At 37.9% G+C, this 20,756-nt stretch overlaps 1 protein-coding gene across 3 annotated transcripts in view; it reads right to left on the bottom strand.

Annotated features, from left to right (window-relative positions):
• Positions 1-20,756, bottom strand: part of DMXL2 (Dmx like 2) — a 196,917-nt gene that overhangs the window by 45,055 nt on the left and 131,106 nt on the right. For all 3 annotated transcript variants that reach the window (XM_066276368.1, XM_066276370.1, XM_066276371.1), the window contains exons 16-21: positions 18,375-18,494; positions 13,692-13,919; positions 10,374-12,050; positions 8,184-8,294; positions 4,165-4,334; positions 588-685 (exon numbers count right to left, since the gene is read on the bottom strand). In XM_066276368.1, the coding sequence (XP_066132465.1) occupies positions 588-685; positions 4,165-4,334; positions 8,184-8,294; positions 10,374-12,050; positions 13,692-13,919; positions 18,375-18,494 (2,404 nt within the window). The remainder of the gene's footprint in view (positions 1-587; positions 686-4,164; positions 4,335-8,183; positions 8,295-10,373; positions 12,051-13,691; positions 13,920-18,374; positions 18,495-20,756) is intronic.

Genomic DNA, 20,756 nt, shown 5'->3' with positions numbered 1-20,756 from the left:
ATTTTTTACTTTCCAAAGTACTTTTTATCAACTTGTGGGTTTTTTTTTCTGAAGTGAGAAGCGGGGAGGCAGAGAGACAGACTCCTGGGTGGGCCCAACTAGGATCTACCCAGCATGCCCACTAGAGGTCAGTGCTCTGCCCATTGCAACCAGAGCCATTCTAGCACCAGAGGCAGAGGCCATGGAGCCATCCTCAGCACCCAGGCCAACTTTGCTCCAATGGAGCCTTGGCTGCGGGGGGGGGGGGGGGGGGAGATAGAGAGGAAGGAGAGGGGGAGGAGTGGAGAAGCAGATGGGTGCTTCTCCTGTGCGCCCTGGCTGGGAACTAAACCCGGGACATCCACACGCCGGGCCAATGCTCTACCACTGAGCCAACCAGCCAGGGCTATCAACTTGTTTTTTAATAACATCTCACTTTTTAGGTAAACTGAAACAGTATTTACCAATTTTTTTAAAGTAAAGGAACCAAAGCATCAAGTAAGCTGATCTGATCAAGCTTATATATCTAAATACTTTCAAAGCTTTAAGGTTTCTGACTCATAGCATAATCTTCATTCAATTAAATATTAAGCTTTGAGGCAACTTACCTAAACAGACCCCACACTACTGCTTTCTTCTTCATCGCAAGGTAAAATAATGCAGCATCCAAGGCATCATTGTTCCTTTGAAAAGAAGCTTTGGCAACCTAAATGGTAAATAAAATGTTATATTAAATTAACCATTTGACTAAAATCTTATAACCAATTAAACAATTAATGCTTCCTTGCTATTTCCATGGTTGATACAAACTATGGAGATGGGAAAAGTTGGCTCTATCTTACAGTCTACAGTATTTTATAATATACGCTCCTCCAGACAATCATTTGCATACAGTAATAATAAAATAAAAAAATAAGTACCTTTCATTTATCTTATTGAACTACCACAATCCATGAGGCACTATTGTCACCATTTTACATATGAGGTGACTGAGACACAGAGAGGTTAACTGAATTCCTAAAGTCACAAAGTAAGGGGTAGAAAAGGGATCAGAACCCTGACAGTAATAAAACTAACAAAGGAAACAATAAAGAAGGCAGAATGAATATTCAATAGATATGACTTTTTCTTGAAAATTAAACATTTTTTTTTCTTTTTTGTGACAGAGACAGAGAGGGACAGATAGGCAGGAAGAAAGAGAGATGAGAAGCATCAATTCTTCATTGGGGCACCTTAGTTGTTCATTGATTGCTTTCTCATAAGTGCCTTGACGGGGAGGGGGGTCAGCATACCGAGTGACCCTTTGCTCAAGCCAGCGACCTTGGGCTCAAGCTGGTGAGCCTTGCTCAAACCAGATGAGGCCATACTCAAGCTGGAGACCTCAGGGTTTTGAACCTGGATCCTTAGCATCCCAGTCCGACGCTCCATCCACTGCGCCACTGGCTGGTCACGCAACATATTATATTTCTTAATGTTTATAAAAGTTAAAATGGTAACTTCTATGGTATATGTGATTTCACAATTTAAAGCTTGCACCCAATACTAATACAGACATCTGTGAATAAATATCAATTACATACACACATTTATATTACAAGCATGCTTTTCTGGTATTTTTCAATCAAATTTTAACAATTCTGAAGGATTGCTACATTCTCTCTGACATGTAATTAAACAACAGAAGGTTGAAGCTCCATTACTTTAAAGGGATTATAGATTTTAGTTCTTAAAAATGTCATGAGAAAAAGTCTTAATGAGCATATAATTTTCCTTGTATTATAACTGATAAGCTCCTTTGAGCCATATAAGCAAAGTTGCTGAGTATACACAGACCCAATCAACTCAGTGTAAGTTTAAAAATTAAGTTAGTAACATTATATATAATTATATTGTTTCGAACACAATATCAAATAGACCACATCTTATTTTTCAAACCTACTATGTAAATCACTAAGTTGAGAGGCATAATAATAAAAACAATGGATTTTTTTTAGCTCACATTGATAGGGAAGCAGGAAGCTACCGAGGCATGGGAGAGAGGGGAACTGTACCATGAAAATGCTTTACTCTCAATACTCTTTTCTCTTCCCCCATTTTAGTATTTTCTCTGCCTTTAATCACTTAACTTAGTATTTCAATGTTTTGTAATATTAAGAGAAATTTTTATTCAACTTCAGCTAAGGATTTATAATACACATCTCAAGGCAAAAAATTTATATAACCTTTTGATTTAATTTTGAGAGAAATTACTTGTGGAAATAAATCATATGTATATATCAGAAATATTTAATTATAATAACACAACACATAGTTGACAAAAAATTGAAGAGATCTCTGTAGGCAGTATCTGAAACATTTCAAACAAAATATGCCCTTTTTTTGTCCACTGCTTTGGGACATAAAAAATGTCATGCAGATACTGTGTTATTTATATATTAAAACATTAACTTTTCCTATATACCAGAAATAAGATCTATTGGTTGGTGTGAGAAAAATTCCTTGTGACATTTGTGCCTATTTTGAGAGGAGAAATACAGATATCATACTGCTACCTTGCATGTACGAGGAAAATGACACTTTTCTACTCACACTTCAAACTGTGATCTGAAAACCATGAATACCAGAATCACAGGACATTAATCAAGAGGAAGCGGCCACAGTCCCACCAGCCTACCAAATGAAATGGGAGCAGAACTGAAGGATATGCATTTTTAATAAGCCTGCCAGGTGATTCTTCTGACACTAAAATTTGAGAATTACTACTATATTAGAATAAATTCCTCTTGGGAGAAATACATTTGATATTTCATAAACATAGAATCATCCATTTTACTTCAGGAATTTCAATGGACTCTTAAAAGTAAACAATGAATGAGAATGCCACTTTCCTAACCCTGACAGAGTCGAATGGGTACAAACTAAATCTAACAATTATAACTAATGGGGTTTGGGCTGGTTACCTAGCCTCTCTGAGTCTTAGTACCATCAGGTGAAAAATGGAGACGGGACTGACGAGACGATGAAATAATTTTTGAAAAGCAACCAGAGCCAAACCTGGCACACAGTAGGTGCTCAGTAACAGTTTCTGCAACACTGAAAGAACTTTCAGCTTCCACTAACAATTTTTAAACAATTTTTTTCCTAAAAGGAATATACCAGAAAATTGATTCCAAATACCCATTTAAAAATTTATAGCATGTTTTATTTGCTGCCATAGGTATGTTTTTCAAGTACACACAAATCAAAACTTAAAAAAAATTTTTTCCCTTAATTTGAGAGAAAGGAAAAGAAAGAAGCATCAACTCACTGTTCCACTTATGTGTTCCATTTAGTTGTACACTCACTGGTTGCTTCTCGTATGTGCCCTGACCAGAGATTAAACATGTGACCTTGATGCACCAGTATGGTGGCTGTGTCCACTGAACCACCCGACCAGGGCCCCAAAATTTTTTATTGAATCTATTTTACATATGCACAAGAAGTTTGCTGTTTATTAACCTAGCCATGCAGAGAATCCTTTATACAAAAGGAATGAGTTTTCTACGCAATGTATATAACTGACAAGTACTTAAATTTACTTTCTAAATTTAGGTTTTTGTAGTTTCTTAAATTAGAACACACCTTAAAGGATAGCAGAAAATATTGCTATTCCATAAGTATTATAAACTCAGTATATATGACAAAAGATAATTGATATATTATATAACATTTTATAAAATTCAAGTTTTGAAATTTCCAAAAAATTTTTATTTAAGAAATTTTCAAGATCTCAAGATATACAAAATAATTCCTCATTACAGGTTTTCTGAAAGATACTATTTTTTATCCTTCAAGAAAAGACTTTTTAAGTTCAAAATCCAATGAAGTAACTTGATCAGTGTTGATATAGTGGATAGAGCATCGACCCAGGACACTGAGGTCCCCAGTTTGAAAGCCAGAGGCCAGCTTGAGGGTGGGATCATCAACATGATCCAAAGGTCACTGGCTTAAGCAAGGAGCCACTGGCTCTGCTGGAGCCCTCCAGTCAAGCATGTAGGAGAATGAACAACTCAAGTGACTCAATCAATGAACAACTCAAGTGACACAACTGTGAGTTGATGGCTCTCCTCTTTCTCCTCTCTCTCTTTCTTTCTCCCTTCTCTGTCTCTCTCTCAATTTTTTAAAAATCCAATGAAGTAAACTTACCTTTTCAATGCATCTTCGAAGAGTGTTAATATTCCTGACCCACCAACCAATTCCCATAGCTCTTAACTCAGACCACTGAGGGTCTCCTCTCTGAATTGCAGGAATCATATTAATCAGTTCTTCCTCAGCCTCAGAATGAAAAGCCCAAGCAAAGTGGCACGTAGACACACCTAAATTAGAAATATAAAATAATAACCTTCAGAACTATGTCAAAACAGAGCAAAAACAATTCTTCACATAGTCATGTATTCATTCATTTGGAAATTCTCAAGCAGAAAAAAGAAGGAAAGGAAGTATTTCATCTTTCAGGATTTTAGACTATAAGCTTCTAAATATAGTATGAGGGATAGGAATATACAAAGTCAAAATCTCTCTTTCCTAAACAGACTTGCTTTTGTTCCCCTGCAGGAGAGAAATACAAAAACTTTTACTCATTGGAAAGATATTTGAATACAAAGCCATTCATGTACACAGACCAAATTTATCAACAGTGAAAGCTTTGGTTAAGTCAAAGTATCTTGGCCTATATGCTTGGGTGGGTTTTTCAATTTCGCTTGCTTGCGGACCATATCCTTTAGTACTGAATATTGAAAACTGCCCTCTTCATCCCCCTGGCCAAAGAGCTAAATATCACTTTAAAGGAAGCTCTAAACTTCATGCAAGTTCTAGGGAGTAACAGTGAGGAGGCACAGTCCTCTGCATTTAGCACCTTGATTGAAAGTAGTTTAAAGCTGCCTAATATTGATAGGACATGGCAAACTTTTTTGCCCTAGTTAGTAGAAGGCTGACAGCAATCCAGGCTATATTAAGAGGCAACAAAATGGGTTTAGTGACACCATTAGACTTGGAAGTACAAATGAGTTTATTAATAGTTTAACTACTGATGACACTTAACTTTTTTTTTTAATTTTTAAATTTTAGTTAGAAAATTAACTTTAATGGTGAAATTGATCAAGAAGAGTACAAAGGTTCAGGTAAACACTTCTACAGCATTTGAACTGTTGATTATGTTGTTGTACACACATCACTCAAAGTCAAATAATTTTCTGTCACTATATATTCCATCACCTTAGACTTGATAACACTGTATTATTCTGCTTAGAGCAGAGTGAAGAGGAAACATGAGGGGACTGGACCACACAGAGTGGTAACAGATACTGAGAATACTGGGAAGAACCCTGAAAAGCCTAGGAAAGAAGCCAAATTAGTCAAAGTAGTCTTCTACATGAAGCCATTTTGTAAACAAAGAACTGTCTGGGGTCAATGTTGGTCATGTTCCAACACTGGTCTCTCAATAATACTACAGGCCATCAATACTACTACATACAATTTTTTTCATTAACAACTATATAGTTTATAGCTTTTTGAACAATTACTACTTCAAAATAATTCCTTTCAAAAGTCTAATGGAAAAAACTGTTATGACCATTTTGAATAATCTTGCCTTTTAAATTTCCTATTGCTAACATTCATATACAACTGTTTTGAAATCATACCACAAAAATCAATGCAGAAAGCCTTGACTGCCACTATAAATTTAGAGGAAAAAATTAACAAAATTTAATAATATCAATTTATAGTTTTTCAGAACCTAAAAGGCAGATTAATTTTCTCATTATTTAAATCTTGTCTGAGTTAAGATAGAATTATTAAATCAAATAACTGACACATTGCTTTAGAAATTGCTATTATATAGCAATGCAAATGCATACTTTTTTTGTCATAAAAAGAGCAGTGAATGTATTTGGAAACCTAACTATTAGAGGTGAAAAAAGGTATTAGAAAGAAAAAGACAGAGGCATCCATTTTTAATTGTTGACCAAAGGCAGGCTATTCTTTGCACTTTATCTCTGTTCTTCTTAGCCTTTCTACCTATATATTGGCTACTTATCGTTTTCCCTGAAAACTGTTTCCGGTACCATCACCTATCCCAGTCCTTTCTCATCTCCAGTGTTTGAACTGTATTAAAGGGAAAATGAAATTTGACAAAGCTTTAGAAATTTAAAGTGTTTTAAATCTCCCTAGACAACACACACAGTTGGCATTAAATGAGTCGGTACCATCTGACTACCATTTAAGATTAAAATTTAAAAGAACATTAAGACAACATTTTTTAAACCCATCCAAATGGCATAAATTGTTTAAATGATAACAAAGTATTGGCAATGAGTTGTTCTGGCATCATCAAACACTGCTTCTGAGAAAATAAATTAGCAGTCTTTCAAACTAGCAATACTTATCAAAAGTTAGTAATTTTCAAGCCCTGTCCTGGCTGGTTGCTCAGTGGTAGAGCATTGGCCTGGCGTGTGGAAGTCTGGGGTTCGATTCCCAGCCAGGGCACACAGGAGAGGCGCCCATCTGCTTCTCCACCCTGACCCCTCTACTTTCTCTTTGTCTCTCTCTTCCCCTCCCACAGCCAAGGCTCCATTGGAGCAAAGTTGGCCCAGGCAAAGAATGGCTCCATAGCCTTCGCTTCAGGCACTAGAAGGTCTACTGTTGCAATGGAGCAACACCCCAGATGGGCAAAGTATTGCCCCCTGGTGGGTTTGCCAGGTGGATCCCAATCAGGTACATGCAGGAGTCTGTCTCTCTGCCTCCCTGCTTCTCACTTCAGAAAAATACAAAAAAAATTTAAAAAAGAATTTTCAAGCCCTATGATTCAGTAATTCTACTACTAGTAAACTAATGTGATGAAATAATCAGATATATACATAAATATTTATATGATGTAATAAGGTCATTCATTACAGTGATAATTCAAATGGAAAAAAAATAGCAAAATGTGTTCAAAAACAAGTAACTGGATAGATTAAATATAGTTTAGACAAATGACAGAGTATTTGACTACTGTATTTTCAAAGTACCTGTACTGAGGATAAAGGGTACTCCCTAGTACCCTAGTTTATTATTATCAAGAATAATAAACTGTGAAGCCTGGTATTCTAAGTCCCACAATACTATAACACATATTTGAAGGAGGTAAGTCAGTCCAGAATGCTGATTTCAAAAGGAATGTAGTCTAATGAAAACACTGCACTGAATTGAAACTCTAATTCAAGCTCTATTAATGAATAGCCCTATATTTTGGGCAGGTCATTTTAAATTGTTTCAATTTTTTAACCTGTAATTAAGAGTTGATATAAATCCTTATGTCTCAAAGCGGTGTGTGTGGCACTATGCAGGATTACTATACGGAAGACAGTCCTGAAACAACAGCTTTACTTGTCAGTAAATAACTTAGAACATAATGTTTATATTAAAATAAACAGAAAAATTAATATGTTGGGCAAAATTTACAGAATTTTTAAAGAAAAGGCATCAAATGTCAAAGAAATTCAGGACCACGTTGGGTTACATCAGGTATTATCAGGTTTACTGCTAAGCTACTAAAACTTTATTGAGGAGTCTAAGAAACTAAAATGGATGAGCAAAAGTCACAGAATAGAGCTGAAAAATACATACAAATAGTAAGTGGAGCCCTGGCCAGTTGGTTCACTGGTATAGCGTCGGCCTGGCGTGTGGAAGTCCCAAGTTTGATTCCTGACCAGGGCACACAGGAGAAGCGCCCATCTGCTTCTCCACCCTTCCTCCTCCCCTTTCTCTATATCTCTCTCTTCCCCTCCCGCAGCCAAGGCTTCATTGGAGCAAAGTTGGCCTGGGTTCTGAGGATGGCTCTGTGGCCTCCGCCTCAGGCACTATACAATGGCTCCCGCTACAGCGGAGCAACGCCCTAGATGGGCAGAGCATCGCCCCCTGGTGGGCATGCCGGGTGGATCCCGGTCAGGTGCATGCGGGAGTCTGTCTCACTGCCTCCCCGCCTGCTTCTAACCTCAGAAAAATACAAAAAAAAAAAAAAAAAAAAAGGGGGAAAAAAATAGTAAGCGGGTACTATGTGACTGGAAGGTCTTAGGTCTAGTGATAGGTATATAGATATGATTTACATGATGCTTCTACATAAATATAAACACACCAATCACATTCTGAATAAAAGTTGTGCAAAGGTTCAAACAAGTAAATACCTTGATGAAGTAGCTGTACTCGGTATAAAGGAGGCAGTGATGTCAGAAGGCATGTGTGCAAGCGCATAGCTAATAGGTATCTCAAACCACACTCATCTAACGTGTCTCTTCCTGTAATGTAAACAGAAAATATGTTTAAGGAAAAGGAATGCAACAGGTCACAAACCAAACAAAAGTTAGAAAATGAATAAATTTATTATTGGTAATTCACACAAAATATATAAGATAATTTTGAGTATATTCCTCTGTGAGTACTTTAATGTCTTTACATAGTGTGACCAGGGAAGAACACTTCAATAAGATGACATTTCAGCAGAAATCTGAGGAGGCAAGGGACTGCGAAAACATGCACAAATCTGGAAGAGCATTCTACACAAATGAAACAATATGTACAAAGAGCCTGGAACAGGAATGTGATTAGTGTGTTTATGGGACAGCAGAGGCCAATATAGTAGAGTGGAAAGAAGTACAGATCACATAGGGCCTTGTAGACCATCGTAAGGATTTGGCTTTTACTCTAAAGTGAGATAGGCAGCCACTGGTATATGCTGAGCAGGGGAAGAGATTTAATGTAATTTTGTTTTAGAATAATCACTGGTTCCTACATGAAGAACAGACTGAGATAACAAAAATGAGGCAGTTCAGGAAACTTTGTCAATAATTAAGCAGGAGGTGACAGTGACTTAGACCAGTGTGGTAAGAGGGGAGGTGCTCAGAAACTACTGCATTCTAGATACAGTAGAACTGACCATTATTCGCCAGGGGGCTGGATATGGGGTATGAGAGAGAGAGTCAAGAATGCCTCTGAGCTGTCTCACCAGAACAAATGGAAGAACTCATTTACTTAGAATCCATTTAATGAAATGTACAACTTAATCTCTGAGTTTCAGTTTCCCATCTGTGAAACAGAGATATTCACTCTGCTTAACTACCTAATGATACTCTAGTGACCAAGATGAGCCATTTTCATATTGCCTAGCCAATGATACAGTTTTGTATCAGGAAGTCTAAACTATTTTTCATAGATTGTAGCATGCCTGCTTTCTTAATGTCCCAGAGTAAAAACTCTAATGCACGTTAAGTTTGTACCAAAAGCTTAAGGCTACTCTAGGAAAAATGTTGCTCTATTGCATACAAATTCATAATGATTAGGATTATTTAAATTAACATGGTTAGGAAATAAGTATGGATAAAACCCTCTAAGGTCTCCAGTTATTTTCATCTATACAAGGGAAAACTTTGGGGATATATTTTAAGAGTATAAGCCTCCTTAAAGATATATATTCCAGGTGGCTTTGAGGAACAATCTTTTTTACTTAAATTTGGAAATTTTATAAAATAGTTAAAGAATACAGGCTTGAAGACAACAATTTATCTACATATAAACCCCAGTTTCAACTTATCTAATATCACTGTGATATTATATGTCACATAATCTCCCCAAGAATCAGTCTTCATCTATAAAATTAAATATAATAATAACTACCTCCTAGAAGACTGTTGTGATAACTAAATATGATAAAGTACATAAAACTCCCAGCACATAAAACATCTCCACAATATTAATTGTTCCCTTTGTTAATGCCACTATTTAGCATCAGAACAGTTACCTTCAACTATGTGCATGAAAGAAAATGCAATCTAGTTTCAGGAGGCAGCCAAAAATCTTCTGGTTACAGAATGAGTTAAGCAAGACATACATTACATTAAAATATGCAAAATCCTCCTTTATCAAAAAAGACTTTTTGGAGAAAACTGGGTAATTGAAAAAATTATATCTAGAATGATAAGATGAACAAGTTGAACCCATGAAGTATATATAAACCTCATGGTTCAACTGTAAAATTAACAAATGGGCTATAAATAGGACTAAAAGTAAATAAACAAATAAACCATAGAAATCAATCTGAAAAAGCAGAAGACTATATCCAAAATCCTACACAGGTTTCAGGGTGAAACTCATGCAGAAATGCACACAGATATCACGGACCCATGAAGTCATATGTGTATGTCACAGCCTACCCCAACTGTCCTTCCTTTCACAACTAATCACAATGAATAATATAGCAGTAACTGTCTTTGAAAGGTCTCTTAAAGAAAGACTGCAATTTAATATGAATCATTGCTTAAGTGGGTAATACAAGTAGTTTACTAATGATAACTTCATAAATTTTTAGTGAGAATATTTACCTGAGTAACTCTTATCTCTGTTTTCATCGAGCTCAGTACTAGTGGTCGCCACCGTGTCAGCCAAGGCTACCAGGAACATCTGCTCCAAACGGGTAAGGCCCGGCAGACTCGAGTGCATAAGATGACTTGAAAGCACCCTCGCATGTTCTTGGCCAAAGTAAGCTGGTCCGTATTGGGAAAGATTTATTACTTTGGATTTATTTTCTCTTTTCTCTGGCTCTAAATCAATATCATCTGTTGTTATATCCTGTACTTGGAACAACTCTGAATACTGATCCTCTGGTTGGCTCTCAGTATGATCTTCAGAGCTCTGCGGTATTTTTGTACTTTCTTCTGAGACTCTGTAGGTTGTATCTTGATCTGCAGCAAGCAATGCATGTAATGGTAGTGGAGGAATAGAATCTATCTCAGTGTAATCTCGAGTACCGTCTTTTCCTATGGTGACTGTATCCTTTGCTGTACTGCCACTTACACTAATGGTTCGAGAAAGATGTCGCTTAGTTCCTTCTCCAGCATCAGCATCTCTAACTATTGCAACTTCACCTGCAATACATTTAACTAAATGAGAGAGAATAGCTTTAGCCCTGCGAACTTTCCCTAAGTCCATCAGTTCTAACAGTTGAGTTGGATGATACTGTGGGAGAGTAGGGGAAAGTACATGTGCAGCCTCAAATAAGCCACCATCTTGAACTACAGTTGGTGAACAAAAAACATCATCAGTAACAGCTGTTCCTTCAACAATACTTTTTCTTGATAACATACTAGATTTATAAGCAGAATGATCTTGTATTGCAGTCTCTTCTGCATCAGGACTATGAGCTTCCATGTCTCCGAATTTGATACTATGCTTCCACTGCGCATATACATGCATTTCACAATCCATTCCTACTACCAATATTCCATCTCTTACCCAAGAGAGAGATACAGGCAGTGAAGGTGTACCATCAACAGAAGATACTAAGTCTATAGATCTAAGAAGAACCCATCTTGACCTAACTCCTTGCTTGATACTACCACCTAGTGGTAAAGTGATGACGGCTACTCCATCTTTACTGTTGGTTTGTTCAGTCACAATCCCTGAAAGCCGCCCATACATGAAGATATTAGCACCGACCCCCACTGTGAGAATGTGGGAGCCATCTTCTTTTGATACCCAATCCAAATGCACTAAATGCTTGATATTGGGAATGAGATAACTATCCTTGCTCAAAAGGGCATCTGATTTGCTGTACACAAACAGATTACTGTCGACACTGATTCTTGAATCAAGTACACTCCCTACCTTGACCAAGTCATCAAGATGAATTGTTTGTTCTAAAACCCATTCTGACCCTCCCGTAGATTCACATTCAAATATGCAAACGTGCATGGAAAATTCTTTGGAAACAAAACCATTGTGCTGGATAGGTTGTTTGTAAGCCACTGCAAGGCGACCTGTGTATGAACAGCTAACAGCAACTGGTCTTCCCACAATGCTCACTGTACTGCTATTATCTTCCCCTTCATCATTCATCAAGGGCCATCTCTTCCAGTGATAAGTTTCCTTCTCATCACTTCTACATTGTAGGTTGGTTTCCATACTACATTTCCAGAAGCGTACTTTATTGTCAGAACAAGTTGTAACCACTAAATAAGGTGCAAGGCACACTGGATAAATTGAAGAAGAACTCAGATGGCCTTAAAAAAGAAAAAGCATACAGTCAGTCAAAATAATAGAACCAAAAATAATATGCCAATAATCAAATTCTGGAATGTGATCAATCCAAAGTCAATATGAACTTCTTCAGAATAATTCTGCAGACCCCCCTTAACTAGTGCCCGACACAATGTCCATTGTTCAAGGTATCTACAGAAGTATTGAACAGCCCATTTATGAAATAAAAATATGCAATAATAATAACTTAATTTGTTTTAAGGTAATTAAGCTTAAATGAGGCAAATATTTCATTAAAGTAAATTCCAGTTAATCCTTAATAAATAGGTCTGTGATCTGCTATAATTTTGATATGCCCTTGCCACAGCAGGCCCCACTGGATTGTCATTCTCTAGCTTTTATCACTTTCATCATAGATGCTTATGTAATCTTCACGATTTGCTCTTCAAATGTCCCCAACCTGTCCTCAAATAATACAGACCCTAGACCAGCCCCTACCATGAAAATGTTTTCAGACAGCTAAACGGACCACTAGATCTCACCCTTTTTACCAGGTTTAATTCACACTCTCTTAACAATGAACCAGAACCCTCACATTTATTCCTGGCTGCCAAAGACTAAGACTGCCTATCTATCATCTTAGAGTTGAGATGTAATAGCAATATAATAATATAGGGGTAACAGAGATTAAGATCGGGGTCAGAGGCCTGTATTCAAGTTCCAGTGCACTGATATCTTCGTAACAGAGGAAAAGCAACTTAAACATCTGAGCTTGTTCCATCTAAATAATGTTACTATTTCTTTTGGAGTGTTACTGTCAAATAACATATCTAAAAGTATTTTATAAAGCTCCTGAAAATTATAATTTATTATTATCAATGCTAACAAACTTATTTAAGTATATCCCAAACTTACTAAATATTTTTAAAGATTAAAAAACTGGCCTAGATCTGCACCTGCCACAAAAGTCCTGAGTTAACACTTAATGTGATCTTTCCAACTCTGAATTCAACACTGTCTTAGGGATGAATAAGAGAACCCTCACACTCAAAATCATTTACCAGTAACTGGAATATAGTCTTGAATCTCCAATTTCAGTTCCCCAAAAATACTACTCTGGGAACTCCTCCATTATAATTCTTCAAGTGACAGATCTTTTAAAATTTGTCTTCCAACCCTGCCCTACAAACTATCTCCTACACCTTGTTAAAGTCAGTACAATTATGGACTAGCCAAACTATAGTTTTGTATCCTACCTTTTTTCACCAAAGTATCTGCCAACTCTAGTTCAAACATACTTAATAAAAGTGAGACACGATTAGCATATGGTAGAGGAAAAGCCTTAATTAAAAAAAAATAAAATTCAATGATTCACAAATTAACATATTTGTTCTTTACAATTTTGCTATCATAGTATTTCTTTTTACACAAAGTCATACTGCAGACAAGAAACTTCACATTAAAATATTCACACCATTTTGTCAAGTTGATTACATTAATAACAGAAAATTATTCCTTATAAAGATGTTTCTAAACAAATATATCATTCCTAAAAATTAAATCTTTATTTTAATGTTAATATAGAGTATTTCAGAAGAGTCCATGCATTTTATCCAATGAAGATCACGCTGAGGTACAACACCCTGGTCTTAAAGGTACCTTACCTGCTGAAGGTGTTGCTCTTATTACTTCAATTCCTTCTGGGAGATCAAGAGGTTGGCTATACACCAGTCTAGAACTCAGAATAAGCTTACTAGCAGTTTGGAGATTGGCAATGGAGGAAGAATGCGACATGGGGCTCATACTGGGAGAGGCTTCTGGAACAGAGTCTGTGTTCTTCTGTCCCGGGACAGAAAGTAGACTCTCTGATGAAATACCTTCTGAAGCTTTAGCTTTAAATCACAAAATTATGAAATATATTACTATCATCACTATACACATCAAATAGAATACATTTTGTTATCATTTTAAAAACACGGTTTCTTAAAAGTACTTTGGAAACAAGGTTACTTTTCAGACTTTGCTCAGCTACTTTGATAATTAAAAATATATGTATATATTTTTAACTCTTTTACTCTTTCTTAGCATCTCCATCACAGGGACACTGTCAGGGAAGAATCACATTTAAAAACTAGAAAAAACCTTAAGTTTCTAATATAATGTTCTCAACCTTATTTTTAATTGATTGATTTTAGAGAGACAGAGAGGGTAGGGTGGAGAGAGAGGAGAGAGTTTTTTCTCCTTTTCATTTCTTGTTCCACTTATTTATACAGTCACTGGTTGCTACCTGTATGTGCCCTTACCAGAGATCGAAACTACAACCTTGGCGTTTTGGGATGAGGCTCTAAACCACTGAGCTAATCAACCAGGGCTTCAACCTTTAAAACACATAAAAAGCTTGAGGAATTTGTTAACATAAAAGTTTTCTGTGCCTAATTACAGAGACACTGATTCAGCTACTTTGGGGTAGATCCCAGAAATCTATATGAATAAGCAGGCCAAGTGTTGCTGAAACAAATGGACTCAAACTTGGAGAAATAACAAGGTTACTGCCTTCCTTAATAAATAAAGAAATTTAAACTTGAAGACCTTAGTGAATTTCCTTAGGTCATATAATTAGCTGTGGCAAAGAGAATACTAAAATACCAGCCTCTTAAATATTAAGTGCTGAAACAAAATAATGATTTCAAGAACAAATACAAAAAAATAGAAGTATCAGTTGACTGGCTTCTTCCAAAGAGTTTCAACCTTTCACATCAGAGTGAAGTGTAAATCTCTAAGCAGATTATCACCTCTGCTTCTGCTACATATGAGGGCTATTTTGCATTATATTTATTTGTATGTGTGTCTCCCCCCGCCCCCATTAGACTGGATTCATCAAGGGCAAGGATGATGTCTTACTGCTTTGTACATCTAAAAAGCACCAGAATACCAAGAGATAATAATCAATCCCCTTTTGCTGTTGGCAAACATTAAATATGTCACTCTATTTTATAACGGCAGACCATTCAAGAAGAAATATGAAAACTTTTTTTGTTAAATAGAATAAGACTACAAACTTGAATAAGTAGTCAGAAGACAGAAGTACTATTCCTGGCTCCATCACTAACTAGATATGTTTCCTTAGGCAACGCACTTCACTATCTCTGGCTATTTTCTCATCGGCTAAAAAGATTGAACTACATTTCTCTTCCTAAAACAGGCAATTTTCTAATATATATCTAATATTAAGAAAGAAAATAAGAGCAGAAAAAAAGCAAAGGCTTTAGAGCCAGAGACCTGATTTTGAAACTTGGTTTTGTGACAAGCTAAATGCAGGAGTTGGTCAAGTTACCTAACATTATTTCATCAGTAAAGTGGGAACAGTATCTATCTTACATTTATACTGAATCTATCTCAGTGACTGGCACCTAGAAGAAATGCAACATGTTCCTTCCCCATCTAAATTTAAGCCTATCATTTTAAACTCTGCCAGGATTTTCAACACACTGATAAACTCAAGTTCTAGCTGTGAACGGCAATATACACTAAGTAAACTGCTGTGAGTGTTAGAACCAAAAGATAGTTGCTTTCTGTCATGTAATGCCATGAATGAACTCCAAAGGCTTTGAAATAATTTTTGGATTCCTGCTGTCTCAAGATTAGCCTATACTAGCCACAGGTAAAAAATGTTCTATCAAATCACTGGGCTTCTTTTTTTTTAGATTGATGGGGGGAGGGGAGAAGAGGGTAGGGGGAGGGGAGGGAAGCAGCAACTCACAGTAGTTGCCTTTCTTTTTTTTAATAATTTTATTTTTAATGGGGCGACATCAATAAATCAGGATACATATATTCAAAGATAACAACTCCAGGTTATCTTGTCGTTCAATTATGTTGCATACCCATCACCCAAAGTCATATTGTCCTCTGTCACCTTCTATCTAGTTTTCTTTGTGCCCCTCCCCCTCCCCCTTTCCCTCCCCCCCCCCCCCGTAACCACCACACTCTTATCAATGCCTCTTAGTTTCACTTTTAAGTCCCACCTACGTATGGAATAATGCAGTTCCTGGTTTTTTCTGATTTACTTATTTCACTTCGTATAATGTTATCAAGATCCCACCATTTTGCTGTAAATGATCTGATGTCATCATTTCTTATGGCTGAGTAGTATTCCATAGTGTATATTTGACCAGGCGGTGGCGCAGTGGATAGAGCATCGGACTGGGATGTGAAAGTAGTTGCCTTTCATATGTGCCTTGACCGGGCAAGCCTGGGGATTCGAGCCAGCGACCTCAGCATTCCAGGTAGACTCTCTATTCACTGTGCCACCACAGGTTGGGCATGAAATAAATTCTTTTAATGACTCAAATATTTTGCATTAAATAGTTTATAAGAGATTCATTTTGATACGGCTATCTATGTAGCTCTTTAAGAATTATCTTTCAGAAAGTAAAAGTTTGTTTTAAAAAGATCTATGATCATTTCTTTTTTGCTTCATACTATACATTTTCTACGTTGTTAAGAAATTAATATATATGTTAAAAAGCATGCCTGAAATAATTTTTTATCAAGGTTGCATTTCCTAAAGTGTTACAAAAACAGTTCTACTTATGAGCTTCAGTTCAGATGCTCAACCATATTGTTCTAAAAAGCAAATCTGCTTCTCTTTTTTTTTTTTTTTTTTTAATTTTTTTTTTGCATTTTTCTGAAGCTGGAAACAGGGAGAGACAGTCAGACAGACTCCCGCATGCGCCCGACCGGGATCCACCCGGCACGCCCACCAGGGGGCGATGCTCTGCCCATCCTGGGCGTCGCCATGTTGTGACCCTCCTGGGTGTCGCCATGTTGCGACCAGAGCCACTCTAGCGCCTGAGGTAGAGGCCACAGAGCCATCCCCAGCGCCCGGGCCATCTTTGCTCCAATGGAGCCTTGGCTGCGGGAGGGGAAGAGAGAGACAGAGAGGAAGGCGCGGCGGAGGGGTGGAGAAGCAAATGTGCGCTTCTCCTGTGTGCCCTGGCCGGGAATCGAACCCGGGTCCTCCGCACGCTAGGCCGACGCTCTACCGCTGAACCAACCGGCCAGGGCCAAATCTGCTTCTCTTAATGCAAAAGCTAATGTACATTGTATCAGAAGGCATTATGTATCAATATTATCTAACAACAAAGTATATACAATAGTAATTCTATAGCTAAAGGGACTTATAGAGACACAGTATCTAGAACAGAGTCATAGTAAACATTAAGTATTGATGGAAGAAATAAGTCAGTATTTCTTTATGCCTAATGTGTCCATGGTTTTAGATTAACCTGTTTCATTAATGATTTACGACGTGATTAAAAGTTCAGCATACACATACTTCAGTTCATCAACCTCAATTTACAGTTCTAGATCTTCATTTTAAAAAATTAAGTAAACTAGCCTGACAAGGTGGTGGTGCAGTGGATAAAGCGTCGGACAGGGGTGCAGGGGACCCAGGTTCGAGACCCTGAGGTTGCCAGCTTGAGCGCAGGCTCATCTGGCTTGAGCAAAAAGCTCACCAGCTTGGACCCAAGGTCGCTGGCTCAAGCAAGGGGTTACTCGGTCTGCTGAAGGCCCGCGGTCAAGGCACATAAGAGAAAGCAATCAATGAACAACTAAGGTGTCGCAACAAAAAACTGATGATTGATGCTTCTCATCTCTCTCCGTTCCTGTCTGTCTGTCCCCATCTATCCCTCTCTCTGACTCTCTCTCTGTCCCTGTAAAAAAAAAAAAAAAAAAAATTAAGCCTGACCTATGATGGCGCAGTGGATAAAGCGACCTGAAATGCTGAGGTCACCAGTTCAAAACCCTGGGCTTGCCTGACCAGGCGGTGGCGCAGTGGATAGAGCGTCAGAGTGGGATGTAGAGGACCCAGGTTCAAGACCCCGAGGTCGCCAGCTTGAGCGTGGGTTCATCTGGTTTGAGCAAAGCTCACCAACTTGGACCCAAGGTCGCTGGCTCGAGCAAGGTGTTACTTGGTCTGCTGAAGGCCCATGGTCAAGGCACATATGAGAAAGCAATCAATGAACAACTAAGGTGTCACAACGAAAAACTGATGATTGATGCTTCTATCTCTCTCTGTTCCTGTCTGTCTGTCCCCATCTATCCCTCTCTCTGACTCTCTCTCTGTCTCTGTGAAAAAAAACCCCGAAACAAAACCCTGGGCTTGCCCAGTCAAGGCACATATAGGAGTTGATGATTCCTGCTCCTCCCCCCTTCTCTCTCTCTCTCTCCTCTAAAAAAGGATAAATAAATAAAAATAATTTTAAAAAATTAAGTAAACTAAAGAATATTCAATAAAATAATATTTCACATCATCTCTACATAAAAATTAGGGTACAATTACTTACTTAAACATGGCTGTACAGATTTAAGATGAAGGTGCCACATATGGAGAATAGAGTTATTATTGCTGTCCTTTTCAATTACTACTAGAAAGAACTTTTCTGAAAATGGTGGTGGGCGATATCCTGTTGTTTAAAGGAAAACAATATTTAAGTTAATACATTTCTATAACATTAAAAACAGACATTTTTATAAACATCTCTTACTATGCATAGAGGTTGGGAGGAAGAAGGAAGAATAGACATTTAGAAGCTGTTTTATATAATCTTTGTGCCAACAGTTAGGTAGCTATCAAATACTAATGGGGCTACATCAAAAGTATACAAAAGCTGCCTGGTCTGTGGTGGCACAGTGGATAAAGAGTTGACCTGGAATGCTGAGGTCGCCAGTTTGAAACCCTGGGCTTGCCTGGTCAAGGCACATATGGGAGTTGATCCTTCCTGCTTCTCCCCCCTTCTCTCTCTCTCCCTCTCTAAAATGAATAAAAAAAAGTATACAAAAGCAAACATGAAGGCACACCTATTGGTCAAAGATGGGACAATATGAGCATCAGAGAGTAAAAATGAATACACTTTATTAAAACACATTGACTATAGAAAAAAAAGAAAGAAAACATGAATTCATAAAAATACCAAACAAGAAAGAGAGGGCACACAAGAAAAATTGAAAAGAAGAAGAAAAAAATGAAAAGAGGAGAGAAAGGCAGAGCAGGGTAAGAAAGTGACAGCCACACAGAGAGCCACAAGGGCTGGGTGGCACACGTGCCATGCCAGTTTCACTGCACGCCCCCCACATACCTGGGACACTAACTCCTTATTTGAAAAATTGGCAATTAAGAGAAAAAAATAAACATTTATCTTGTTTTTCCTATATAAAAGAGCATTTTAAAAAATTCATGGTGGGAGGGACAGTGTTAGTGATACAGAAGGGACATTTCAGAAATAGACAATATTTTTGAAAAGATATTTTTTAAAATTATTTTTTTAGGTGAGAGGAGGAGAGATAGTGAGGCCAACTCCCACATAAGCCCCAACCAGAATCCACGCAGCAACCCCATTTTGGGTTGATGGGCAAGCTATCCTCAGTGCCTGGGGCCATGTTCAAACCAATCGAGCCACTGGCTGCTGCAGGGGAAGAGGGAGAGGGAGAAGGGCAAAGCAGATTGTTGCTTTTCCTATGTGCCCTGATCAGGAGTCAAACCCAGAAAAAGACATTATTTAGGGGCATAATTTTCCCTGTTCTTCATATATATATAAGTAGTACTCTTCATATATAAAAATGAGATCTACACAGGACAACAAAACTTTCCTTAAAAATGAAAATCCATAATGACAATTCAGTGGCAATGAGCAGTGCTTGGGCTCAGACTGTCTCTAAATCGCATTCCTCATTAAAAGAAACAGTTTGGAGCGAAGATTCCATTCCTGTTAAGGACATCTACAAGAGGAGCCAGGAACATACACTTGTGCCTGAAAGAAAGTAAACCACCAAGACCAACAAGGCTGTGCCAAAAGGATTCCGAGGACCAGCTTGAAAGAACCCTCACCAGTCTAATACAGGAAGATGTGAGCAATGAAAACAATGACTGTAAACTGACTGAAATATACTAAGAACATCTATATCCGTGAGTAATATAACATAACAACTAACTAGTCAGAGAAATTCCTATAAAATAACTTTCTCTAGCCTAACCAGGTGGTGGTGCAGTAGATAAGAGTGTCAGTCTGGAACGCAGAGGATCCAGGTACAAAATTCCAAGGTCACTGGCTTGAGAACAGGCTTATCTGGCTTGAGAGTGGGCTCACCAGCTTGAGCGTGGGGTCGCTGCCTTGAGTGTGGGATCAAAGACATGACCCCATGGTTGCTGGCTTGAGCCCAAAGGTCACTGGCTTGAAGCCCAAAGTTCCGGGTTTGAGCAAGGGATCACTTGCTCAACTGGAGCCCCTGGTCAAGACACATATGAGAATGCAATCAGTGAATGACTAAGGTGCCTCAGTGAAGAACTGATGCTTCTCATCTCTCTCCCTTCCTGTCTGTTCCTGTCTGTCCCTCTCTGTCACAAAAAAAAAAAAAGTGTTTTAATCTAAAGCAGGCCCCCTTTATGCTCTCATTAACACTGAGTTGTTTTAGAGAAAGTTTTTTTGTTTGTTTGTTTGTTTGTTTTTAGCAAGAGAGACAGAGATAGAAAGAGGGACAGATAGAAACAGACAGGCAGGAAGGGAGGAGATGAGAAGCATCAACTCTTCACTGTGGCACCTTAGTTGTTCATTGATTGCATTCTCGTATGTGTCTTGACCAGGAGCTCCAGTTAAGCAAGTGACCCCTTGCTCAAGCCAGCAACTTTGGGCTTCAAGCCAGCGAACATAGGGTCATGTTTACAATCCCAC

Source organism: Saccopteryx bilineata, chromosome 4 (genome assembly GCF_036850765.1).
Source record: "Saccopteryx bilineata isolate mSacBil1 chromosome 4, mSacBil1_pri_phased_curated, whole genome shotgun sequence".
NCBI lineage: Eukaryota > Metazoa > Chordata > Mammalia > Chiroptera > Emballonuridae > Saccopteryx > Saccopteryx bilineata.
The sequence above is the reverse complement of the archived record's forward strand: the minus strand, read 5'-3'. Positions and strand labels throughout refer to the sequence as shown.